This window comes from Myotis myotis, unplaced genomic scaffold (assembly GCF_014108235.1).
Source record: "Myotis myotis isolate mMyoMyo1 unplaced genomic scaffold, mMyoMyo1.p scaffold_m19_p_62, whole genome shotgun sequence".
Lineage (NCBI taxonomy): Eukaryota > Metazoa > Chordata > Mammalia > Chiroptera > Vespertilionidae > Myotis > Myotis myotis.
In genome coordinates this window covers 245,824-273,452 of record NW_023416371.1, presented here as the reverse complement: position 1 = coordinate 273,452, position 27,629 = coordinate 245,824, and the positions used below count along the sequence as shown (strand labels likewise).

Here is a 27,629-nt window from a genome sequence, read left to right as displayed (position 1 = left end):
CGGGGCACGCGGGGCCTCCGAGGCTCAGGGACAGGAGCAAGTTGGACCGTCAGGTGTCACTACCTGCACTTCAGCCTGGCCCTGCCACAGCAAGGGCTGGCTTCGGGCAGTCCCCTCCATCTCAAGGGCCCAGACTCCAACTGTTCAAATCACCCACAGGCTCACTCACCCTTCCACAGCTGACCTCCCACTCCAGCAAAGGCTCCTTGCGCTGTGATTAGGCAAAGGTCAAGTCCACACCCGGGAGGAAGGCGTCCCAGAGACTGAAGAGGGCTGGTGTCAGGGCCCCACCTCCACAAACCTCTTCCAGAGCCTCGAGGGACCCTCATCTTGAATATTTTTAAAGAGATCCCCTCAGATGGTGGAGGTGTCCATCCTTTAAAGCCTGGCTCTACTACCGGCTTACACCATTAATGGTAAATAATGAAAAATAGTTTCCATTTCTTTGAATTAAAAACTTATTTGATACATAGGGGTGGCAGAGGTGGCTCTGAGCATAGGCCAGTGCTGAGAACTGGGAGGGTGGGGCCTAGCCCTAAGGCTCTGGGGAGCCATGAGGCCACAGAGCTACACTCCACCTGCCTCCTGCCACCCCCCACAGGGAAGTCGTGTCCATGTTCCCCCAATGCTCTCTCACAAGCTTCTGCTGTGGCGGATCTAAGGGAGCTGCCCAGAGCTCACGGCACTCCCTCCCTCGGAGCCGAGACAGGACCCTACCAGCTGGCCCAGGCATACATGACGCAGACGATGTGAGTGCCCCCCCAATTCCAGCTCACCCCATCACTTTGCCAGACTTGGTAGGCCTGACCCCTCCCACCCCATCCAGGCCTCCTGGACTTCTGGGCTCAATTCATAAATGAAGTTTAGCCTGGCCAGCATGGTTCAGTGATTGAGTGTCAACCTGTGAACCAGGAGGTCAGTTTGAATCCCAGTCAGGGCACATGCCCAGGTTGCGGGCTCAATCCCCAGTGTGGGGCGTGCACGAGGCAGCTGATCAATGATTCTCTCGCATCACTGACGTTTCTATCTCTCTCCCTTCCTCTCTGAAATCAATACAAAATATATAAATACACGACGTTTAAGACACAGAGTCTGTTCTCATGACACCAAAGGGAGTGAAACTCCGAGGACACGTGGGGTACATGGGGGGGGGGTGTTCTTTGAGGCTTTTGTTCTCACATGACCTGGCTCGATGGTCTCCCCACTGTGACAGTCTTGGGACAGTGACTCTCTCTGAGAACCATTCCAGTGGCCCCAAAGCAACCACCGATGACCCCTGGAACCTCGAGGTGCCGTCCCCTGAGCTGGTTTCGCGTGAGCCACAGCTATGCGCCCTGTCAGCGTTTGCTAATGGGAACACATGTTTTGATGCCGGTGGGTCTGCGAGAGGCCCCAGCACACTTGCCAAGCGGGTGCCTGCTAGCCAAGTTCGAGCCCTCGGCGTCTGAGTCATGTCGGATCTGCGCGGGTGTTCTCCAGAAGTTATTTCCATTTCAGACCAAGTCAGAGATGGGTTCTAACCCCCTTGATGTTGCCTATTCCAGTGGTCTTTGCCCAGCACCCACACGGAGGAGGAGAGAAAGTGGGTGCTCCTGGGGGAAGGCCCTGTGGCTGTCAGGGTTCCCCAGAGAAACAGAACCACGAGAATGTGCATGGCACGTGTTTACATCTGAGAGAGACAGTGAGAGGCAGAGAAGTTTGCTGTGTGGAACTGGCTCACGTGATTGCGGGTCTGCAAGTCCACACCCGCAGGGCCGGGCAGGCTGGGACCTGAGAGGAGTGGAGGCTGGGACCGGGGAGGAGCAGAGGCTGGGACTGGGGAGGAGCAGAGGCTGGGACCTGGAAGGAGCGGAGGCTGGGACCGGGGAGGAGCGGAGGCTGGGACCTGGAAGGAGCGGAGGCTGGGACCGGGGAGGAGCGGAGGCTGGGACCTGGAAGGAGCGGAGGCTGGGACCTGGAAGGAGCGGAGGCTGGGACTGAGGAGGAGCGGAGGCTGGGACTGCGGAGGAGCGGAGGCTGGGACTGGGGAGGAGCGGAGGCTGGGACCGGGGAGGAGCGGAGGCTGGGACCGGGGAGGAGCGGAGGCTGGGACTGCGGAGGAGCGGGGAGGCTGGGACTGGGGAGGAGCGGAGGCTGGGACTGGGGAAGAGCGGAGGCTGGGACCAGGGAGGAGTGGAGGCTGGGACCGGGGAGGAGTGGAGGCTGGGACCTGGGAGGAGCGGAGGCTGGGACTGGGGAGGAGCAGAGGCTGGGACTGGGGAGAAGCGGAGGCTGGGACCTGGGATGAGTGGAGGCTGGGACTGGGGAGGAGCAGAGGCTGGGACTGCGGAGGAGCGGAGGCAGGGATTGGGGAGGAGCAGAGGCTGGGATTGGGGAGGAGCGGAGGCTGGGACCAGGGAGGAGTGGAGGCTGGGACTGGGGAGGAGTGGAGGCTGGCACCGGGGAGGAGCGGGGCTGCAGCTCGAGCCCGAGGTGTGTGAGAAGCGTTCTTGCCATCTCTGTCGGGATGTCGGTCTTTTGGACGGAGACCCACACACCTGCTTTATGCTTTAATGCTATTTACGTCCAAAAATTACCTTCACAGCAACTCCTAGACTGGTGACTGACCAATTACCTGGGTGCTGTGCCCCAGCCAAGCGGACACATAAAATTAACCGTCTCCTTCAGACGGAGCCTCCCTCTAGGGTCTGGGCCCGGGGTGCTCAGGGCATTTTGGGTTTTTGCCGTCCCGCTGCCCATAATTGTATAGTTACACCCAAGCCCCCTTCCTGTCTGCTTTTCAAAACGGCCATGGGAGCAGGGGCCACAGTGGGTGCCAAGAGCTGGCACTATGGCCACACTTCACAGGAGTCACTCACGAGATGCTCACATCAACCTCAGGAGGTGGCAGCATTATTGTGCCCACTTCACAGACAGGAAGCCAAGTAGTCATGGCGACACACCCAAGACCTTAACCCACGGCACCTTCTCCAGACCCTGAAGTGACAGGAAGGCTGGGCCCACTTTACAGGAGTCCCTCGGGAACCCCAGGAGCCCACCTCTGCCCACCTCCTGATCTTGTGTCGCCGCACCCCTAGCTCCCTTGAGGGCCACCTCTGGTCACCTACCCCTGGCCCCTCTGCATGCCTGAGGGCAGCAAACAAGCTACAGATAACTTTGAAATCTGGGTACACGCGACGCCCACGCGAATGAACCACCAGACGACAGACTGAAGGAGGAGCAGGAATGAGGTAGTGTGAGCCCAGGCTCACTATTCGACTCACTCCCCAACCCAGCTGATTCCTTCGCCTGCTTGCTGCCCAGCTAACTCCTGCCCAGTTGCCACGTTCACCTGCAGGCCAGTTGTGCCTTTAATAGCATCAGTGTTGTCCTCAGTCAATATCTCCCCTGATGTCCATCCATTCGGAGAGTGTGTTCACTGATGGCAACCAGGATGAGGGGCTCAGAGAAGTCCCCCAGTTTGTTCGCAGCCCCTCTGAGTTCCCCATGGTCCCCCCAACACAGATAGACCCTCCCAGGAGTATTTGCACTGGTGCTGGTTGTTTCAGTGCAACACACATGTGTGCACATCCACACATGATCCAAGACTTACGTGACTACTAAGAACTGACATCTACCAAAGGCTTGTCCTCTACTGTCGGCTCCAAGGAGGTTGGGGTGAGAGGGCAGGGCCAAGGGCCTGGTCCCGGCAGGAAGTATGGGCAAACCCAAAGGAGGAACAATGAGCGCTGTACACTTGGCCGTGGCCTGGGTTCTGGGCCTGGAGTCCTTACTCTTAGGGTAACTAGCCTGGAGCTGTGGCAAATGAAACAGGTGGTGCTTTCAGCTTGTCCTAAACTCTAGAGAACCTGCCCCCCCCCCCCCCCGCACCCAGTGTTTCTGGGTGCAATGCTCCTGTGCTGTCTTGGACCCGGCATGTGTGGCCCATCTGCTCTCCATGTCCTCGCTCTCCTTCCTGGGATCTCTGAGGCCGGAGGCCAGGCCCAGGCGGCATCGCTTCCTTGTGGAAACCCCGCAGGGGGTCCCCACCCGGGAGAATTCAGGCACACTCCGCAACGTGGGGCTGACGGCGTACGCTTTTCTGTTGCTGCTGTAACAAATCGGCATAAACTTGGCAGCTCACAACACAAATGATTACTTCACAGTCGGTAGGTCAGAAGTCTGACACTGGGCTAAATTCAAGGCAAGACTCCCGGGTTTCAGGGATGGGAACACAGGTGTCTTTGAGGGACATTACTCTGCCTCCCTTTTGTCTGCGCTCAGCATTGGGACCCTCTGTTTCTCCATCTCAGCAAGCTCCTTCCCACTGCACAGCCTTTGCACTGGCTCTTCCTCTGCCCAGAAAGTCTGCCCCGTCCTCCAAAGTCAGGCTCCCTGACCACTTCCACGAGAAGTCCTGCTCTCAGAGGCCTGCCCTGCCCATTGGGTAACAGGAACCCCGCCTCCCGGCAACACAGCACGCCACTCCAGTTGTCTGTCTGCTTCTGATACTTCTCAGGTTTATGTCTTCTCTCCCTGCTTGGTGCTATGTGACAGCAGGGCCTGGGTCTGCCTCGTCTTCTCTCCCCAGCTTCCCTGTAGACTAGTGATGGCGAACCTGTGACACGCGTGTCAGAGGTGACACGCGAACTCATTTTTTTGGTTGATTTTTCTTTGTTAAATGGCATTGAAATATATAAAATAAATATCAAAAATATACATCTTTGTTTTACTATGGTTGCAAATATCAAAACATTTCTATGTGTGACACGGCACCAGAGTTAAGTTAGGGTTTTTCAAAATGCTGACACGCCGAGCTCAAAAGGTTCGCCATCACTGTTGTAGACCCAGTTCTCTGACATTCATTTCCTCCTTCGCAGGACCCCATGAGGGGGCGTGTCTACTATCCCCACTGGTCAGAGCAGGACACTGAGTCACAAGAGGCAGGAACTGGCCGCAGGGCATGCAGCAGGAAGAGGGGGCAGGCCAGGCCCCGGCACGGGCACCTTCTGCACTTGCTGCGCTGCCTCCCAGGCCCAGAGCAGCACCGGGCCGGCAGCGGGACAGCCTCAGGTCACAGGTGTTGAATGAGTGTGTCATCTTACTATGGGCTCCTTCCGGGAGGGTGAAGCCTCTAATGAGGCAATCAGAGAAAAGGCCTAGATCGAGGAGCCCCGAGGGGTCAGGTGAAGGAACATGTGCACGTGTGTGCTCGCTACCGTGTAAATGACTGCCTGGTGTCTGTCCTTCCCTACAGGCAGCCGCTCTGTGCTGCTCGGGTTCTACAGACACCCTGCCTTGGAGGTCTGGGCGCTTCCCTTTCCTTCCTCTCAGCCTGAAGCCGTGTGATTCACTCAGCTCCCTGGGCTGCACAGCGGGTGCCAGTCATGCTCTCGGGCCCGGCCCTGCCCCCCCCCCCCCTGCACAGGTGGGTGAGCAAAGAGAAGGGTCCTCCCAGGCTGCAGTGCACCCTCCCTTTAATGAGATAACATCATCTCCAGTGGAAAGTGAAAGGTCTGAGTCAGTGGCCAACCGGATGGCCACAGTGGACCAAAGGGCAGCTTGGGGACGCAGAGGCCCTGGGGCTCCACAGGACAAGTTCCTCGGGCCTTACTCTCCCTGGGAAGGTCCTGGAGGCCAGGCTGCCAGAGGCGTCCACTGTCCCAGGCACAGGCACATGAGTCATCGCTTCCCTGAGGTGCAGGTGGACGTGCTGAAGTGGGTAGGCCTGGGTCCCATCAGGTGACAGGTGCTGTTACTTCTTGAATGAAAATGCATGTAATGGCCTGCATTTAGGTCCCAGGAAGTTTCTGAGAAGCATGGACGATGCTGGCAGAAGGTCTGAAAGGATCTAGAAAGTTCTACCACCCAGGGAGTCTGCCCGGTGTCCCCAGGGCTGCACAGCCCATGGACAGATCTGTAGGAGTCAGCAGCCCTGCTGCTGCCCTGGGGGTCATGAGAGCGACCAGCACAGCCAGGCCTGTCAGCAGTCAGGAGAGGAAGTCTCCTCCTGGGGCAGCTGCCGGGACGCAGGTCTGGGCAGGCGTGTGGAGGGGAGACAGTGTCCACATGGTGCAGGGAGCAGCCTCCCAGACCACAGTGGCTTGGTGGGCCTGGGATCCAGTCTTGTGTCCACAGGATCCTCCAGGGCGAGTGGGTCTGGGAGCGCACTGGGTCCTGCCTGACTCAGAGACCCAGGAAGACCAGGAAGCCGCAGCTGCTACTCTCGGTCCACACCCTCCACTCTTCTCTGCAGCAGGGCACCGGGGACAGGGCTCGAGGCCCTGCCTAAAGGTGCCGGGAAAGGGGGAGGCGCTTGGAAAGCCATCACACCAGCAAGGCCTCCCTTTGCCCACCCTCACCCTGACAGCACCCTTTCGTCCAAACACAGGGGCCTGCGGGGAGTGAATCTCTGGGTCCCGTGATGGAAGGTTTGTGGCAATAGCTCCAGGCCTCCTGCCCATTCCCACACTATCTGCAAAGAAACGGCCGCTTTTCCCATAGAGAGGGAAATCTGTTTTCCCACCTCTCGGATCTGGGCTGGCCTTGTGACCTGCTCTGGCCAACAGGATGCAGTGGAAGCGAAGTACCAGTCCCAGGACTGGGTCTGTTTAACCACATTGTCTGGTTTCTGTGTCTGATGTCCTGGCTTCTGGGGCCTGTGGACTCAGGCCAGCCAGTTGCTGGAGCCCTGGGACAACGGAACACCCTCCCTGCCCCCAGCACACCTTTTACATGCAAACCAGCCCATCCCCCTGCCTTTCCTACCCTTACACTCCTGAGACACCAGTGCCCCACACCCACCCACCCACTCCATCCGCCCCAACAGCCCGGGTCAGGCACAGACAGCTAGGGCACCCCACACTGTGACCTGCTGAAATCACTCCAGCTGGCCGATCGTCACCTCCTTAGCTCATTACCTGTCTCACCCACTCCTTCCCTCAACCTTTCCCGAAGTTTCCCTCCCCCTCTCTGCCCGTGGCCCCCCCTGCAGCCTGGCGTGCCCCCTCCTCCTGGGAACTGTAACAAACTGCCTATTCCATGACAGGCGTCTCCTGATCTGTTGGCCTCACCACACCTGGATGGACCCAACTCCCAGGCCGAGCTAGGACAGGGTCTCAAGAGGTCTGGTGCATGCTGCAAAGAGTTCCTAAGAGCTTGACACCAAAAGCGTGATCCATAAAAATAAAAAACTGATCAACTGGACTTCATCAAAATGTAAAACCTTTGCTCTGGCAAAGACACTGAGACAAACTACCGACTGGGAGAAAATGCTTGTAACTCACAGATCTGAAGAAGGACCTGTGTTTAGAACATACAAAGAATGCTCAAAACTTGGTAAGGAAACAAGCTGTTTTTAAATTGGGCAGAAGGCTTCACTCAACAGACTACGCATCTGACAAATAAGAACACGAAAAGCTTCCCAAAGTAATTAGTCCTTAGGGAAATGGGAATCCAAACCTCAGATGCGTTATTCCAATGACCCGGAGCAAACAAACCAGACGGCACTCGGTGCTGGCGAGGGCGCGGAGTAACCGAGCCTTCCTTCATGCACTGCTGGTGGGAACAGAAGATGATACAACTAATAGGGGAGACGGTTTGGCAGTTTCTTCCGAAGTACACACACACTTGCCATATGACTCAACAATCCCACTCCCAGATGTTTACCCAAGAAAAACGACCATTTACATTCCCACAAAAAGCTGTGTGGGAATGTTCATAGCAGCCCTATTCATAATCGCCCAAAAACGGGAACTGTCACCACGGGTGTCGTTCAGTTCGGGGGGCGGGGGAGGGGGGAAGGGACATCGATCAACAAACTGACCCTGGACGGCGTGGCTCAGCTGTTGAGCGTCAACCTATGAACCAGGAGGTCACGGTTTGGTTCCTAGTGAGGGCACATGCCAGGGTTGCAGGCTCCATCCCCAGTGTGGGGCGTTGCAGGAGGCAGCCGTTCAATGATTCTCTCTCATCGTTGTTTCTATCTCTCTCTCCCTCTTCCTCTCCCTCTCCCTTCCCTTCTCTGAAATCAATAAAAATACATTAAAAAAAAAACAAAACACATGAAAAACCGTGTGCGTCCACACAGTGGAATACTACTCAGCAGTAGTAAAAGAACCATGGGAACTCAGGACAACATGGAAGAATCTTAGCTGCGTTGTGTTAAATGGGCGAAGCCAGACCAACGGCTGTGCGCTCTTCGATTCCATTCACGTGACACCGTGGGGAAGACAAACTGTCCCGTGAAAAGCAGGTCGGTTTGGGGGGCGCTGTCCTGTGTCCTGTCTGTGGTGGTGGTTACCATGCACAGAGTACCGTCCTGCGGTTAAAACTGTGGAATGTGCACCACACACATTTCCCTTAAGCTATAAAAGGCAGCATCTCAAATGGACGGAGGCAACCGGGAATGAACCTCCCGTGGAGGAGTTTGGAGCCGTGACATCTGATCATAAAGAGAGGCTCTGGGGAGGGGGAAGCCTTCTGAACGCATAGACCCACCCCCAGCCAAGGCGCACGCTGAGGCCCTGAACCCCCAAGCCCAGCGCAGGGCGCTGTGCAATGTTCTCCCTTTCAGAGTGGACAGCAGTTTTGCGAAAGGGCCCCCCACCCACGCGTGTGATCCCCACACTGCTCAGCCTCCCTCCTTCCCCACAACCACCTGTTCTCATCAGCAGGTCACCTGCAAAGTGGCTCAGGACAGATGTGCTGACAAGAAGGACACGAGAGGAAAGCCATGGAGATCCAGAGAAGAGCAAATGAGACTGTCTGTCCCCACAAGGTCCTGCTGCAGACCCTTGCAGAAGCAGCTCCCCTCTACCCCGTAACACGCATGCACGCACACATACACAAAGGCACAGCACGGACAAACGCAGGTGCGCACAAATGCACTATCACACATACAACCAAGCATTCACACAGACACAGAGACGTGCGCACACAGTGACAGGCACCTACACACATACACACGCCAGGTCCCCCGTGGGCTGTCACCTAATACAACAAAGTGAGCACACGGGGATCAGGCACTCCAGACGCCCGTGGGCTGCTGCCAGGAGCTCCTGTGCCTGTCCCGAGGGGTCCCTGAGTTGTGTGCACCCTGCCTGTCTCCTCTGTGGCGGGAGATGGTCCCACGGGATGCAAGTCATTCTCCAAACTTGCTGAGACTCCACCAGCCAACAGGTCTGGCCCGTGGCTCATCCTGTGTTCAGATCAGGTGAACTCCAGGTACACAAGTCACCTCAGGTCCTCATGAGTCCAACCCTCTGTCCAATCAAATTTTTCTGCCTTCAACCCCTTCCTAGGTCCACAGCTTTTAACGCTGAAAGCTGGGGTTCCCTGGGTTTCAGGCACCTGCTTGATTAAAATCACTAGGAACAATTTTTTTAATTGGGAAAGTCAAGATGCCTAAGTCTCAACCCAGACCAACTGAGTCAGAATCTCTTGGGGAGGCAGGCATCAGGATTTCTAGAAGATCCCAGGTGCCCTCCTGTGCGGCCAAGGTCTGCCCAGAAGCTGCCCAGCCAGGTCCTGCTCGGACCACCACCAGCATGCCCACGCTCCATGCATTCCACAGAGCTCCTACCGGAAGCTGGTGCCTGCCCCTGCAGTGGGAAAGGCTGACAATAAACATGAAACCTATCACAATGAGTCATTATAAACGTCATTGGGGTGCAGTGGGCATGTGGAGGCTTTCCTTCCCCGTCACTGTTATTGCTGTGGGCGGTATTGTTGGGGCACAAGCTGGGCCTCCACAGAGCGGGAGGGGCTCTGACCCAGAGCTCACCTGGTGGTGCTGGCTGTGAATTCAACACTTCCAGGTCCACCTTTGGAAGATGCATTTATATATATATATTTCAAAGAGAAAGAGAGAGATAGAAACATCAGTGATAAGAGAGAGTCATTGATCCATTCCCACGAGGTCCTGCTGCAGACCCTTCAGCCACCTTCTGCACTGGGGATGGAGCCCACTGAACCCAGGACCCTTCAGTCTGCAGGCCGACGCTCTATCCACTGAGCAATACCAGCTAGGGCCGAAAGGTGCATTTTTATCTGGACAGATGTGCTGACAAGAAGGGGCTTTTTAAAAAATTAAATGTATTGGGTGGCATCGGTTAATTCGATTTATTGGGGTGACCTGGTTAACATATGAGTTTCAGGTGTACACTTCTATGATCATCTGCTGTTTATTGCATTGTGTGCATTCTTACCTTAATTTCCCTCTCCAGTGTGCGCATTCTTATCTTAACATCACTGCTTTATACAAAAGTGAGTCTGGTCCAATAATAAACCCAGCGAGACGCCATCGCATACAAACAAGGAGGGAAAGTGAACCGGGAGCCCGCGCGCGTGGGAAAGTCAGCGGCAATGGGGCAAGAATGGGCCCCGGGAAGCGCCGCGGCTGTTCAGACGGAGATGGGAAGTGGGGGGGCGGGGACTCTGACCCAGCTGGTACCCGGCCCTGCTCTTGGGGACCCGGTGGAGACCACCGTTTCATAGCCCAGGGAGACCTTCCCGTACCCCGACCCCTGCGGAACCCCCAGGGCCAGGGCGAGGGGCTGCGCGGTGACCAGCGGGAGGACGGGTGGGTCTGGCGCCTGTCCCTGAAAAGCAGTCCAGCCCCAGGTCGCTCCACCCCCCCGCCCGTGCCTCCAGGGAGGCGGCCCAGGTCCGGGGACACTGACCTGGGCGCCGAGCTGCGCCGGGCCGGCGACGAGCAGCAGCAGCAGCAGCAGCAGGAGGAGCGCGCGGGGGCCGGGGAGTCGCATCTCGCCGGCGGGGACCGCTCTGCCTGGGAGGGAACGACGCTGTCCGGCTGCTGCCGAGTGTGTCCCGCTGGTGCTGAGCGTATCCAGCCAATGCCCAGTGCGTCCAGCCCGCAGGGTCCCGGCGGTGGAAGCGCGGCCGGCCGCCTGGGAGGGGAGCGCAGTTAAGCCGGTGCGCGCCGCCTGGGGCGCCTGCGGCCACCAGCGTCCGTGGTCCAGCGGTGGGGGCGCGGGAGGGAGGCGCCGGCCCCCAGGCGGGGGAAGGAGGAGGGGCCGCCCGGCCAGGAATGCGCCTGGAGCGCGCCCAGCCCGAGCCGCAGGCGGCGCGACGCCAGGACCTGGACGGTGGGGAGTGTGCAGGACCCCGGGGAAGGCGCGGGGTCCGCGCGGAGCAGGAGCACGAGGCCAGGCCGGGCGCGCACCCGCGCGAGGCCTCCTGACCGGCCCCTTCGCGGCTGGGAGACTGCAGCTGACCACCCCCCGCTCCCCACGCACAGTGCGACTCCCACCCAGTTCTGTCCTCTCCACAAGCCACGCACGAGCACCGTCCTCCGCCGCAGTGTGGCGAGGAGATGGGCTGCAGAAACTCGACAGGAGGCCGACCAAGCTCTCCATTCGCGGAGGTCCCTTGCACCCAGTTCTGTAGGAGGAAGCAGATGGCCTCCCCCACTCCTGGAAAACATTATCTAAGTTCTCACTGGAAAATGTTTTCAGAGGCAGCGCTGCAGATGGCACGGTGCACACCACGTGTGCCAAGCCCCACATCTAGTCCTTTTCCGCACCTCACCTAGCAGAGCCCACTCGGAGCTCAGCAAGCTGCGCCTCCGGGAAGGGGTGTTTTCCTTGGAAGGCAGAAGGGGTTGGGGAGTCCCCTGGGAAGCTTGGGGCAGAGGCCAGCGGCCACCTGAGCGTTCACTACCCAGAAAACCCCAGGGTGCCTCTCTGGCCACCTTCCTGCCAGAGGAAGTGGAGCTGCCCATGTAAGTACATGTTGCATCCCTGGTGAGACATCTTGAGGAGAGACCTGGGCAACTTCGCTGCTCCCTTGTCCAGGTGGAAGGGGCCAGGCAGCCTGCGGAGACTGGCTTACTGCTTCATCTGTCATGTGTTTGCTGTCTGTGCCCACGCAGTGTCCCCTGTTCCCTCTGTACCCCTCACCCACTAGTGAAAGGTTCATTCTGGTCAATGTGGTCTTGTTCATTTTGCATTCTATCCCACCTGTGTTTGCGCTGCAACACTCCCCTCCACCCCCTAAAAGGGGCGGCACTGCTGGGGCAGGGAGGCCCTAGGAGGCTGATCCAGATCAGATGCCAGAGCCCTAAATGGAAGGCGACCATAGGACAAAGGTAGCAAATGGAAATTAGTAAGCAGGAAAAAATACCAACAACCACCCACCCTCCAAAAGTGCCAAAACCCGGCTCCTGCAAACGAAGTTCCTGAAGTCCTGTGATCGTGTATGTAAGTAAAGGTGGGATGAGGCACAAGGCAGCCTGTCCTCGGCCAGCACAGGTGGCTCTGGGAGGAGCCCTGAGACTTGAGTTTGTCTCTGGGGCAAGTCACTCAACCACACTCCATTCACTTTCTTCATCCTCGAAGTCGGGAATCGAATCGTGGTCTCTTTGAGCTTGATGAACCCATAGAGAGAGCAAGAGAAGAATAAAGAAGGCCAGAGGCTGGGTCGCAGGGGCTTGGTTCTCTGTCTCACCTCCCTCGATTTTTGGTGATGGAGGCAGGCCCTGCAAAGCCAGACCTTGTCAAGTTTGTCTGAAAGCAAAGACCAAGGCAATAAGCCAAGTGTCCTGCATTCAGGGCTCCCAAAATTAACCTTTATCTTAATATAATGGTCCTGTTGTCTCTCTTGTTGCTTCTGTCTACAAAAGAATGCCCAGCCTAGGGAAATGCCTTATAAGAATTTATTTGAGCCAAACTAATGACAATTGCCAGAAAGCAACATCACAACAGATTGAAAAATGCTCCAGTAAATGGCAAGTTTACAGCTATCTATACTAATAAAAGGGTGATATGCTAATTAGACTGGGAGACCTTCTGGATGTCCTTCTGGACAAAGCCATGGTGGTGGGGCTGAGGCAGAGGCAGTTAGGGGTGATCAGGCTAGGAGGGAAGGGCAGTTGGAGGTGATCAGGCTGGTGGGGGGGCCAGTTGGGGGCAAACAGGCCAGCAAGGGGGGGCAGTTGAGGGCAAGCAGGCTGGCAGTAGAGGACAGTTGGGGCAATCAGGCCGGCAGGGGGGACAGTTGGGGGTGAGCAGGCTAGCGGGAGGTGGGGGGGTGGGGAACCACAGTTGGGGGCAAGCAGGCTGGCGGGGGGGGGGTCAGTTGGGGGTGAGCAGGCCAGTGGGGGAGGCAGTTGGGGGCGAGCAGGCTGGTGGGGGGGGGTAGTTGGGGGCGAGCAGGCTGGCAGGAGGGGGCAGTTGGGGGTGATCAGGCCAGCAAGGGGGGGCAGTTGGGGGCGAGCAGGCCATCAGGTAGAGTGGTTAGGGGTGATCAGGCACGCAGGCAGGTGAGTGGTTAGGAGCCAGCAGTTCCAGATTGCGAGAGGGATGTCCAACTGCCGGTTTAGGCCCCATTCCACAGGGATGGGTCCTAAACTGGCAGTTGGACATCCCCTGAGGGGTTCCAGATTGGAGAGGGTGCAGGCCGGGCTGAGGGACACCCTCCCACCCCCCGTGCACGAATTTTGTGCACCGGGCCACTAGTCTATAATAATAAAAGGGCAATATGCTGATTAGACCCGATGTCTTCCGGACGTCATTACAGACGTCCTTCCTGACAAGCCAGGGCCAGGGGGAAGCCAGCTTGGGTCCTGGGTGCCTGTGGGCGGCCCGAGGGAAGCCAGCCCAGGTTCCGAGTGCTGGAGGAAAGCCGGTGCCAACAGACTGGAGAAGGAAAGCCTACTCTTGCATGAATTTTCATGCATCGGGCCTTTAGTTTTAGACATAAAAATCAAAAGAGGATATGTAAGGAGGGTTACATGAAATCCATTAGTGGTTGATTAAGGGGGCGAGAGAAAGCAAAGTGGGGAAACCTCTGGGATTAGATAAAAAATAAAATAGAGAGACACTTCTTTGACATTGGTAGGTACAGGAGAGTTAACAGTCACAGCACAAAGGTATTCAGGGAACAAGATAACAATGAAAGATTCTGTGGTCTTGTGCTCTGGTGCATTGGGTTGCCCCGGGGGGTCTGAAGATGACTCTGACATTTCATGGCTACAATATTTTAGATGCAAAGAGATAACAGACAGGCTCACTTGAGGTAAGGACTTTCCTTTGTCCAGGAAGCTACAGGCCTAGGACATGACTCCTTTTTAGTTATGGATTTTTATGTTCAGACCATTCTATATGGTTTCTTTGGTCTCTGAGTGCGTAAGGCCCGCCATGCAGGCCTCCCCTGAGCTTGTTAACTTTAGTATGTGGCCATTTTTTTGTCCATACTTCCGTTTCCTCTATAGTTCATTTTCAAGAGGATATTCTTGAGTGTTGGTGGCTGGTGGATGGGGGTTTATAACATCTAAAGGAAATGTTTTTAAAGGTTTGGGCAAAATCAATTGCCATCTCCTGAGGTCGGTGCTCTCTTGGATACGTGTGTTCCTAGTGTCATGTGGGAATGCAAAGCAAGACAGGAGGGTTTGCGGGAAGTCTAGGCCCTGACCAGAAGCAGCACCAGGTGGAACAGCCTGTCCTGCAGGGCCCTCTGGTCCCTCCAGGGGCCCCACACCACCCGGCTCATTTTCTGGGTTTCATGGGCTTCTTATCCACTTACCTGTGGCCGAACCCTGCCTGCCGGCTCATTTGAGGCTGCTTCTCTGCCTTTAGCTCCTTCACCCCACACTCATCTGTGCTTCTAAAAGTCACCAGCCCCACTGGCCACTACGAGGGTCACAGGAACAGAGCCCGGTGTGCGAGCCTGACCCAGGATAACAGGGCAGTACGTGAGCAGTCCGAGGTCCCTTCATTACACAAACACTTATGAAATGTAAGGCAGGCACAGCCCTGGGCCAGGCGCTACATTATCCTGTCACATCTAGAGCCGGAGCCAACAAAACTATGAGTCCTGTGTTGAACTTTGAGGAGACTGTCTGCCCATGTATGATGTCATGACAGCGAGGAGAGACATTTCCCCCTAGAAACAGTCTCCAGTTTAATAAAGTGAAAATCGGTGGAAAAACAGATTTGCTTGTGCTATGATTAAAGACCAAACCCTGTTGCCACCTGCCAGAAGGAGGAAAACGTTGCAAATCCACTAATGCCATTCCAGATGCCTCTGGAAGGGACTGAGTGGTGGGTGCACTGAAGGACACAGCCCGAGAAATGAGACACACGCACGCCAACCTCACCCCTCCATGCTGCCAGCCAGGCCTATTTCTTTATCCATATATTGGGAACAGTATTTATCTGAAGGGTTATTATGACGTTTCAAAGTAATGACTATAAAGTGTCTCACACAGTGCCTGGCATATAGTTGGTGCTTACTTAAGGGTGGGGCATTGTCTAAACTGACTCTGAGTGTCCCTCATTTGGGGACAACATAAGAAAGAAACCAATATCTCAAGCGCCCACTGTAGGCGAGGCCGTCTGTTAAGCAGTTCCCAACAATCCAGCAAAATGGGTCCCACTGTTACTCCACTTTGCAGATTGGGAAACTGAGGCTTAGCTGCTTCTGTAAGTTGCCAGAACTCCAAACATCATTGGGAGAGACATAATGGGGAGAGACAGGGTTTACGCTTGGATATGCGGTGCCGGGGAGTCTGCTGTCCGCTGACCATGCTGCAGGGTCCACACACAAGGACCTGCTCATGTGCTCCTTGGCCCTTGGCCCATAGTTTCTAGGCAGATGTATCAAGATTAGCTTCTGAAAAAACTTTCCAGGGTATATTGTTGCTGTAAACTGAGATTACAGCTCTTTGGGTTAGGCCCAATGACAGTAACCTCCAAGGAACTGTCGAAAGTAATTCCTGGGTCTAGCATTTCATCTTCAATAGTGTTCAAAACAGACGGCTTCACCAGGTGCCTCTATGTGGCCCTCAGATGCACTCTGCACCTTTCCCCACCGGCTGTCTGTCCCGGAGGCCAGCCTGTGGGGACATCATCAGGTGATCGTGCCCTCCGGTTGGGTGTGACCAGTGAGAGCACAGTTGGACAAGGGTGATGTCATATGGTTGAGTCAAGCTGGCTGGGTCCCTTGATGGAAGGTTACTACTCTTTTCAAGGACACCTGTTCTCCACAATCTCTCTCCCGGGGGATTCTGGGCCTCAGCATAGTAACAGCGCCTGCCTTAAGAGCCCTGGGATAAGGCCCTCCTGGTCGGTACTTCTACCAAAGATGTGGTCCTGTCCATATCTTTGCAAAAAGGTCCTCTCACATTATCCTCACATCTCTTGGCTTTTGACTGATAAAGTGAGCATCAGAAAATATGTTTGCCTCTGGAATTGTGCCTCTAATAGGAAATGAGGTGGAATGCACATTTGATTAAGCTTGTACACACACACTCTCTCTGGGGAAAGCACTGAGATGATATTGACTAACTAATATCCAGTCTTCTCCTTTACCAACACAATCCAATTTTTGTTCAGGGCTGTAATATACCCAGTTAAAAATGTCCCTCCTCCCACCCCTGCAGACTGGTGCAGCCGCTATGGAAAACAGTATGGAGTTTCCTCAAAAAGTTAAAAATGGAACTGCCATTTGACCCAGCAATCCCACTTCTGGGAATATATCCTAAAAACCCCAAAACATCAAACAGAAAGAATATATCACTATGTTCATAGCAGTGTTATTTACAAAAGCTAAGATTTAGAAACAGTCCAAGTGCCCATCAGTAGATAAGTGGATAAAAAAGCTGTGGGACATTTACACAATGGAATACTATGCAGCTGTAAAAAAGAGGGACCGCTTACCCTTTGGGATAGCATGGATGGACCTGGAAAACACTATGCTAAGTGAAATAAGCCAATATGAGAAAGACAAATATCACATGATCTCACTTATTTGTGGAATCTAAAGAACAAAATGAATTAACCAACAAAATAAGACACAAAGCATGGAGGCATGGAACCACTGACATACCTCGATATAGGGGTTTGGGGGACAAGAAGAGATAAACCGAAGAAATTATATGCATAGCCCATGGACATAGGCAATAGGTGGTGAGGACTTTGGGGGGGTATAAAGGGGGATATAAAGGATGAGGGCTGGGAGGGGGGATAAAGGGGAAATAGACAGGATATAACTGTAATACTATCAACAATAAAAAATATTTACTTTTAAAATGCCCCCCCAAACTCTTCAGACTTCCTTGCAATTTAGACTCCCTTAATTCAGACCCAGTTGGCTGTGTGACTTGCTTCTGGCTAATGAGATGTAAGTGAACTACACATTTGGGTGGGGCTTCTTTGAGATTTCCTATTTATTCATTTAGTATAGACTCTTTTTTTCCTGTTAGGTCCTTGAGCACAGACCTAATTGCTGTTTTCAAGTCCTTGACTGATAATTCACCATCTGTTTTGCTCTCTGGTCAGTAACCATTGATTGTCTTCTGAGCGTGGATCATTTTTTCTGGTTTACTGGTTGCCTAGTTGTTTTGGATTGTATCTGGGGATTGTGAGTAATATCTTATAGATACTCCTTTTCCTGTTATGTTACTCTGAATATCATTTTAAAATTGAGATATAATTCATAGACTATAAAATCAATCACATTAAAGGGTATAATACCATGGTGTTTTAAAGTATATTCAAAAAATTGTGCAACCATCACCACTAATTCCCGAACATTTCATAACCACAAAAAATAAAAATTAAAAAAAAAAACCATACCCCCCCCCCCCAATGAAAACAAACAACAACAACAAAAAAACCCATACCCATTAGCAGCTATCCCCCATCTCTTCATTACCTCAACACCTGCCAACAACTGATTCACTTTCTCATCTACATGGATTTGTCTACTCTGGACATTTTGTAAAAACAGAATCATACAATATGTGGCTTTTTATGACTGCCTTATTTCACTTAGTGTAACATTTTAAAGGCTCATTTCATATTGTAGCATGTATCAGTGCTTCATTCCTTTTTATGTTGAATAATATTCCATTGTATGGATATGCCATATTTTATTGATTTATTTGTCAGTTGATGGACAATTGGGTTGTTTCTAATTTGTGGCTATTATGAATAATGCTGCATGTGTGTAAATAAATGTTTTCATTTCTCTCAAGTATATACCTAGGAGTGGAATTACTGATGGTAATTCTTTAATTATTTGATGAACTGACAAACTGCTTTCCAAAGTGGCTGTGCCATTTTAACTTCGTGCCAGTAAATTATAAGGACTCTAAGTTATCTACTTCCTTATCAACACTAGTTTTCTTTCCTTTTTCGTAATAAATAAAAATAAGTATTATTGTTATAGCCATTTTAGTGGGCATGGAGTTATAATGTTGCTGTGATTTGCATTTTACTGATGACTAATGATGTAGAACAGACATTTTCAACCTTTTTCATCTCATGGCATGCATAAACTAATTACTAAAATTCTGTGGGCTATAATTTTTGACCAAAAAAAATAGCTATAATTTTGATTGATTTACAAAAAATACCAATTCAATTAGAAAATGAGCAAAAGACCTCGACAGACACTTCTCCAAAGAGGACATGCAAATGGCCAGTAGATATACTAATTATCTACCCTTTTTGCTACAAAGTGACTTTTTTAAAAAATCAGGTGTCTATTATACTAATAAAAGGGTAATATCCTAAGTAGACCGGACATCTTCTGGACATCCTTCCGGACAAAGCCACGGTGGCGGGGGCTGAGGCAGAGGTGGTTAGGAGCGAACAGGCCGGCAGGGGAGGGCAGTTAGGGGTGATCATGCTGGCAGGGGAGCAGTTAGGGGGCGATCAGGCTGGTAGGGTAGGGCAGTTAGGGGATGATCAGGCCAGAAGGCAGAGGCAGTTAGGGGCGATCAGGCAGGCAGGCAGGCAGGCAGGCAGGCCAGCGGTTAGGAGCCTGTGGTCCAAGATTGCAAGAGGGACATCCACCGAGGGGTCCCAGATTGGAGAGGGTGCAGGCTGCGCTGAGGGGACACCCCCATGCATGAATTTAATGCACCAGGCCTCTAGTCTATGTATATAAAAGCCTAAGCAACTGTTCAATCATTCAACTGGTAGCTATGACGTGCACTGACCACCAGGGGGCAGACACTCAACACACAGACATGGAAACAGAACAGACTGTTGAATCTCAGAGGGAAGTGGGGAGGGCGGCAAGAGATTAACCAAAGATCTTATATGCATACTAGAGGCCTGGTGCACGGATTCATGCACTGGGTCCCTCAGCCTGGCCTGTGGAGATCAGGCTGAAACCAGCTTTCTGAAATCCCTTGAGGGATCCTGGATTGCGAGAGGGTGCAGGCCAGGCCGAGGGACCCCACTGGTGCATGAATCCATGCACTGGGCCTCTAGTACTTATATATATAAGGATTTCTGGTACCAGGAATTAACTGATCAGACGCAATCTTATTATGTGACATGACCAATAAGATGCAACTCTATTATATGATCTACATATTTATGGTTCAGGACAGGGCATTCACACTAGACAGCTATTGTGTTGGTTGCTGTAATTCTTTTTTTTATAATCTAAGTAAAAAGGGGTGGGTGCCCCAACCAAATAGTCAGGCATTGCATGCTTTAAAAATTCTTGGGGCACACCAGTATGAAATTGCATCTTTTCATATGCTTATTGATTAATTGCACATCTTCCTTGGGAAAATGTCTACTTAGGTCCTTTGTTGTGTGTTTTTTTTGTCTTTTTATTATTGAGTTAAAGGAGTTCATTACTTTAAAATTTTTACTATTATTATTTTTTTACAAAAAATCTACTTGATGTTTGTTACACTTAGTTTCTCCAATGATGGTTTAGCAAATTAATTCTTTATATAGTCTAGATATATGATTTGAAAATATTTTCTCCCATCTGTGGGTTGACTTTTCCTTTTTTATTGAATTTATTGGGGTGACGTTGATTAATAAAATTGTTTCAGGTGTACAGTTCTACAATACAACATCTGTATATTGCATTGTATGTTCACCACCCCAAGTCAAGTCTCCTTCCATCACAATTTATCCCCCTTTTACCCTTTTCTACCTCCCCCACCTGCCTTTCCCTCTGGTAATCACCATACTGTTGTCTGGGTCTGAGGTTTTGTTTTTTTTTCTTTGTTTAATGGCTTCACCTTTTTCACCCAGCCCCCAACCGCCTCTCCTCTGACAGCTGTCAGTCTGTCCTCTGTCTATGACTCTGTTTCTATATTGTTTGTTAGTTTTTATTCACTAGATTCCACATATGAGTGAAATCATATGGTACTTTTCTCTAACTGGCTTATTTCACTTAGAGTAATTCTCTTCATGTCCTGACTGGTGTGGTTCCATTGTTTGGGTGTTGTTCTATGCACATAAAGGTTGCTGGTTCGATTCTCAGTCAGGGCACATGCCTGTGTTTTGGGCTTGATCCCTGGTAGGGGGCTTGCAGGAGTCAGCCAATCATGTTTCCCTCTCACATTAATGTTTCTGTTTCTCTCTCTCTCTCTCTCTCTCTCTCTCTCTCTCTCTCTCTCTCTCCCCCCCCCCCCCTCCTTCCTCTCTCTCTCTCTCTAAAACCTTTAAAAATATGCTCTCTAGGTCCATCCCGATGACACAAAGAGTAAGATTTCCTTTTACGGTTGAATAATATTCTATTCCACTGTGCAAATGGAATACCACAGCTTTTTTATATTCTCATCTACTGATGAACACTTGGGCTGCTTCCAAATCTTGGCTATTGCAAATAACACTGCCATGAACATAGGAATGCGTATATTCTTTTGAATTAGTGTTTCAAATTTCTTTGGATATAGTCCTAGAAGTGGAATCACTGGGTCAAAAGGCAGTTCCATTTTTAATTTTTTGAGGTAACTTCTACTACTTTCCACAGTGGTTGCACCAGTCTGCATTCCCACCAACAGTGCACGAGGGTTCCCTTTTCTCCATATCCTCACCAACACTTGTTTGTTGGTTTATTGATGATAGCCATTCTGACAGGTGTGAGGTGATATCTCATTGTGGTTTTAATTTGAATTTATCTGATGATTAGTGACACTGAGCATCTTTTCATGTCTATTGGTTATATGTATGTCCTCTTTAAGAAGTGTCTATCGAGATTCTTTGCCATTTTCTGATTGGATTATGTTTTGTGTTTTTGGTGTTAAATGTTATCAGTCTTTATAGATTGTGGATAGTAACCCCTTATCAGATATATAATTGGAAATTATGTTCTCCATTCAGTGGGTCCTTTTCATTTTTTTAATGGTTTCCTTTGCTGTGCAAAAACTTTCTAGTTTGATGTAGTCCCATTTGTTTATTTTTCTTCTTTTGCTTCCCTTGCCTGAGGCCATATATAAGAAAAAAAATCGCTGCAACAAATATTCTAGATTTCATTGTTTATGTTTTCTTCTATGATTTTAATGGTTTCAAATCTAACATTACAGTCTTTAATCTACTCTGAGTTTATTCTTGTGTGTGCTGTAAGAAGGTGGTCTAGTTTCATTTTTGTGCACATATCTGTCCAATTTTCCCAACACGATTTATTGAATAGACGCTCTTTACCCCATTTTATGTTTTTGCCTCCTTTGTCAAATATTAATTGACCATGGATTTATTTCTGGTCTCTCTATTCTGTTCCATTGATCTATATGTCTCTTTTTATGCCAGTACCATACTGTTTTGATTACTATGGCCTTAAAGTATACTTTGATATCAGGTAGTGTGATTCCTCCAACTTTGTTTTTCTTTCTCAAGATTGCTATGACTATTCAAGATCTTTTGTGGTCCTGTACAAATTTTTGGAATATTCGTTCTAGTTCTGTGAAATACACCATTGGTATCTTGATAGGAATTGCGTTGAATCTGTAAGTTGCTTTGGGTAGTATGGACATTTTAATGATGCATTTCTTCCTATCCATGAACATTGTATATGCTTCCACTGATTTGTATCTTCTTCAATTTCTTTCTTCAGTGTCTTTTTAAAAATTGTTTTTTTTTTTAATTTTTAGAGAGAGAAGAGAAATAGAAAGAAAGAAAGAAGGAAGGAAGGAAGGAAGGAAGGAAGGAAGGAAGGAAGGAAGGAAGGGAGGGAGGAAGGAAGGAAGGAAAGAAAAACATTGATTCATTGTCTCACTTACTTATGCCTTCATTAGTTGCTTCTTGTATGTGCCCTGCCTGGAGATTGAACCCACAGCCGTGGCATATTGGGATGATGCTCTAACCAACAGAGCTACCCAGTCAGGGCTCTTCAATGTCTTAGAATTTTCTGAGTACAGGTCTTTTACATCCTTGCTTAAATTTATTCCTAGGTATTTTATTTTTTTGAAGCAAATGTGAATGGGATTGTTCTCTCAGTTTCCCTTTCTGTTAATTCATTATTGGTGTATAAAAATGCAACTGATTTCTGGATATTTCTTTTGTATCCTGCTACTTTCCTAAATTCAAGTATCAGTTCTTATAATTTTTTGGTGTAATGTTTAGGGTTCTCTATATACAGTATCATGTCAGCATGTCTCAAATAATAACAATTTTACTTCTTCCTCTCCAATTTTGATGCTTTTTGTTTCTTCTTGTCTGACTCCTGTGGTTAGGACTTCCATTTCTACGTTGAGTAAAAATGGTGAAAATGGATATCTGTGGGTTGACTTTTCACTCTTTTTCTTTTCTTTTTAAAAATTTCTTTTAAAAAAAATCTTTATGTTGAGAGTATTACAGATGTGACACCCTCATGCGCCCCCCCTCCCTCATTATCCCTCTCCACCAGATCCTGCCCCACCCTAGGCCTTCACCATCCTATTGTCTGTGTCCATGGGTAATGCATGTATGCATACAAGTTCTTTATTAATCTCTTCCCGTCCCATCTCCTGCCCCTTTCCCTCTGAGAATCATCAGTCTGTTCCATGTTTCCATGCCTCTGGTTCTACTTTATTCATCAGTTTATTTTGTTCATTAGATTTCTTTTTCATTTATTTTGATTTTTAGATTCAATTGTTGATAGATATGTATTTATTGACATTTTATTGTTCATATTTTTTATCTTTTTTGTTCTTATTCTTCTTCTTACTCAAGACGCTTTAACATTTTATGTAATACTGGCTTGGTGGTGATGAGCTCCTTTAGGTTTTTTTTTTTCTTGTCTGTGAAGCTCTTTATCTGACCTTCAATTCTAAATGATAGCTTTGCTGGGAAGAGTAATCTTGGTTGTAGGTCCTTGCTTTTCACCACTCTGAATATTTCTTGCCACTCCCTTCTGGCCTGCAAAGTTTCTGTTGAGAAAGTTTCTGACAGTCGTATGGAAGCTCTCTTGTAGATAACTAACTGCTTTTCTCTTGATGCTTTTAAGATTCTCTCTTTGTCTTTAACCTTTGGCATTTCTTTTTAAATTTTTTTTTTATTGATTTCAGAGAAGAAGGGAGGAGAGATAGAAACATCAATGATGAGAGAGAATCATTGATCGGCTACCTCCTGCACACCCCCCACTGGGGATCAAGCTCACAAGTCAGGCATGTGCCCTTGACCAGAATCGAACCTGGGACCCTTCAGTCTGCAGGCCAACACTCTACCCACTGAGCCAAACCAGCTAGGGAAGGCATTTTAATTATGATGTGTCTTTGTTTGGGCCTCTTTGGGTTCATCTTGTTTGGGACTCCCTGCACTTCCTGGATTTGTATGTCTATTTCTTTCACCAGGTAAGGAAAATTTTTGGTCATTATTTTTAAATAGGTTTTCAATTTTTTGCTCCCTCTCTTCTCCTTCTAGCACCCCCATGATGTGACTGTTGGTACACTTAAAGTTGTCCCAGAGGCTCCTTATGATATCTTCATAATTTTGGATTCTTTCTTCTTTCTGTTTCTGATAGGGTGTTTTTTGATTCTTCATATTCCAAATGACTGATTTAATTCTCAGTGTCTTCTACTCTACTGTTGAATCCCTGTAAATTATTATTTCAGTTGGTGTATCCTTCATTTCTGACAGGTCTTTTTTTACGTTGTTGATGTTCTCAATAAGTTCCTTGAAGTTCTCACTAAGTTCCTCAAAGTTCTCAATAAGTTCCTTGAGCATCCTTATAACCATTGTTTTGAACTCTGAATCTGAGTTTACTTGCTTCCATTTCATTTAGTTCTTTTTCTGGCAATTTCTTCTGTTCATTCATTTGTGATGCTTCTTTGTCTATTTGGTTGCTTTCCTGTGTTTGTTTCTGTGTATTAGGTAGAGCTGCTATGTCTCCTGGAACTGGTAAAGTGGCCTTGTGTAGTAAGTGTTCTATAGGGCTCAGAGGCTCAGCCTCTCCCGTCACCTGAGCTGGGCACTCTAGTTCTAGTTGTCCCCGTGTGGGCTGTGCGCACTGTCTTGTTGTCGGTGAGCCTTGATTGCTATTGATGTCACTGGGAGGGATTGACCCCCGCCCCCCCCCCACCCCCCACCCCCCCCCCCACACACACACAGGCCAATTGGCTGTGCAGGCCAGCTATGACTACAGTGGAAGAGCTGCTGTGCAGGAGACACCCCAGTCTCAGAGTGGCTTATTTCCCTAGTTGTAGAACTTCCATTCAGCCAGATTTCAGGTGGTTCTGAATGATAGTTGTTCTGTGGTTTAGTTGTAATTTTGATGTGGTTGTGGGGGGATGCGAATACTGTGTTCACCTATGCTTCCATCTTGGACCTGGCAACTTTCACTTTCTTGATAGTATCCTTTGAAGCACAAAATTTTTTAGTTTTAATGAAGTCTATTTTTTTCATTGCTTATGGTTTTTATGTCATATCTAAAATTACTTTGCCAAATCCAAGTTCCTGCAGATTTATCCATGTTTTCTTCTGAGAATTTTATAGCTTTGATTCATTTTAAGTTAATTTTTACATATGTTGTGAAGTAGGAGTCCCAATTCATTCTTTTGTAGATGGCTATCCAGCTTCCCCAGCAACATTTGTTGAGGAAACAATTGTTTCCCCATTGAATGCCTTGGTGCCCTTGTTGAAAAATGAATTGGCCATAGATTAAGAGGTTTATTTCTGGACTGTCATTTTATTCCACTGATATACATCTGTCCTTGTGCCAGTATCACACTGACTTAATTACAGTTGCTTTATACTGTTTTGAAATCAAGAAACGTGAGTCCTCCTATTCTTTTTCAAGATTATTTTGGCTATTTTGGGTCCTCTGAAATTCCATATAAATTTTATCATCAATTTAGACAAATAAGTTTTCTGGAATTCTGAATGGGATTGCATTGGATTTATAGTTCAATTTTGGAAACACTGCCATCTTAAGTCTTCTGGTCCATGGACATGGAATCCCCCCTCCCCCCCCCCCAATTTATATCTTATTTACTTTCTTTCAACAGTGTTTTGTAATCTTCAGTATAAAAGTTTTGTACTTCTTTTGTCAGATTTGTTCCAAAATATTTTATTCTCTTTGATGCTACTGTAAATGAAAATTTTCACATTCACGTTGTTCATTGTAAGTTTTTAGAAATATGATTTTTGTATATTGTTCTTGCATCCTGCAACCTTTCTGAACTCATTACTAGTTCTAATAGTTTTTTCAGTAGATTACTTAGAATTTTCTAAACACAAGATCATGTAATGTATGAACATACTTTTGCTTCTTCCTTTCCAATTTCAAACTTATTTCTTTTTCCTGTCTGGTTGCCCTGACCATAAGTTCCAGTACTATGTTGAATAGAAGTGGTGAGAATGGCCATCTTTGTCTTATACCTATCATAAGAGGGAAAGCACCTAGTTTTTTTGGTTATTGAATATATTGGTTGTGGGTTTTTGTAGATGGCCTTTATCATGTTGAGAAAGTTCCTAGTTTGTTGAGTGTAACATGATACAGGTGTTCAATTTTGGCTAATACTTTTTCTCCATCTATTAAGATGATTATGATATGTTTGTTAGTTTCTCCTACTGATATAATGTATTATATTTGTTTTCAGATGTTAAACCATCCATTTATTCTTGGGATAAGTCCTGGTTGAATTTTAGTTTCCTTGCCATTTTTGTACTACATATTTTTTTATATATTTTCTTAGTTATTGCCTTGGGGGGTTTACATTAACATTTCTTAAAAATATGTTTTTATTGATTTGAGAGAGAGAGGGAGAGGGAGAGACAGAAACATCAATGAGTGAGAAACATCAATCGGCCACCTCCTGCATGCCCTCCCTCTGGGAATTGATCCTGCAACCCTCACATGTGCCCTGACTGGGAGTCAAACTGGGGATCTCTGGGTACATAGGTTGACTCTCAAACACTGAGACATTGGCCAGGCACCATTAACATTTTAATTCAATTTAGTTCTGATTAATACCAACTGAATTTTAATAATATGCAAAACTTGGCTTCTATACAGCTCCTTTCTCCCCCTACTTTTATGCGTTATTACAAAATAATTACATCTTTGTACATTTTGTGCCCATCAACCTAGATTTATAATTATTTATTCAATAAAGATTTAAATCTGAAAGAAAAAGTAGTTACAAAAAAATAAACATTTACACTGTCTTTTATATTTACCTATTTATTTCTTCAGGTAGATTCGAGTTACTGTTTAGTGCTCTTTTGTTTCACCCTGGAAGGCTCCCTTTAATATTTCTTATAGGGCAGGATTGCTAGCAACAAAATTTTCTGGGTTGTTTTTGTTTGGGAGTGTCTTTATTTTTTTTATTCATTTTTTAATTGATAGTTTACCTATAGAATTCCCGGTTGACAGTTCCCCTCCTCCCCCCTTTCAGAACGTTGGAAATGTCATCCCATTGTATTTTTCCACCAAAGTTTCTAGTAAGACATCTGCTTACCTTATTGAGTATCCCTTTTATATGTCACGTCTCCCTTGTTCTTTAAAAATTCTTTGTCTTTGACTTTTTAAAATATATGTATACTAGAGGCCCAGTGCACGAAATTCATGCACTCAGGGGGGAGGTCCCTCAGCCCGGCCTGCAATCTCTCATAGTCTGGGAGCCCTTGGGAGATGTCCGACTGACGGTCAATTTGCATATTAGCCTTTTATTATATAGGCTATATAATAAAAGAGAGGGAGGAAGGAAGGGACGGAGGGAGGGAGAGAGAAATATCAATGATGAGAATCATTGATTGGCTGTCTCCTGCACACCCACACTAGGGATCGAGACCGCAACTTGGGCATATGGACTGACCGGGAATCGAATCGAACCATGACCTCCTGGTCCATAGGTCGGTGCTCAACCAGTGAGCCATGCCAGGTGGGCCTGTCTTTGACTTTTGACAGTTTATGATTTATGGGTCTCTAGTTTATTCAACATGGAGTTTGCTAACCTTCATGGATATATAGATTGAGGGTTTCTAAAACAAATTTGGAGAGGTTTTCAGCCATCACATCTTCAACTGTTCTTATTATTTTTATGAAGGAAATAGCTTTCAGAGGTCCTTAGTCCCCCATTTTCTCTGATGTTACCCCCAAAATACTTTTTAAACAAGAAGTTTACATGGTTGAGTTCAATCTAAACTTTTCCCCCTTTTAGCAGAAATCTCAGTTTTCTGTTTTCAGCCTCAGAGGGGTATGTGGAGTCTGCTAACAGAGAGGGAGCGAGAGAGAAACATCAATTGGTTGCCTTTTGAATGACCACAACCTGACTGGGAATTGAGCTGGAAACCTTTCAGTGCACAGGACGATGCTCAATGAACTGACCCACTCCAGCCAGGCTCATTCTCATCTTAACATGTCTAAAGTCTTTGCAAGCAGGTATGTTAATACCCAAAGCTTTTTTTTTTTTAAGGGAAAATATATGGAATAGAATGTCTTATTTTCAG

The 27,629-nt window shown here is 48.7% G+C and overlaps 1 protein-coding gene across 1 annotated transcript in view; it reads right to left on the bottom strand.

The window, feature by feature from the left end:
- The window catches only part of FBLN7 (fibulin 7), a 36,544-nt gene extending 25,305 nt beyond the window's left edge, over window positions 1-11,239 (bottom strand). Inside the window, exon 1 of the mRNA XM_036315871.1 lies at window positions 10,662-11,239. Within this exon, the coding sequence (XP_036171764.1) occupies window positions 10,662-10,745 (84 nt within the window). The 5' untranslated portion in view covers window positions 10,746-11,239. The remainder of the gene's footprint in view (window positions 1-10,661) is intronic.
- Window positions 11,240-27,629: the final 16,390 nt, after the last annotated feature.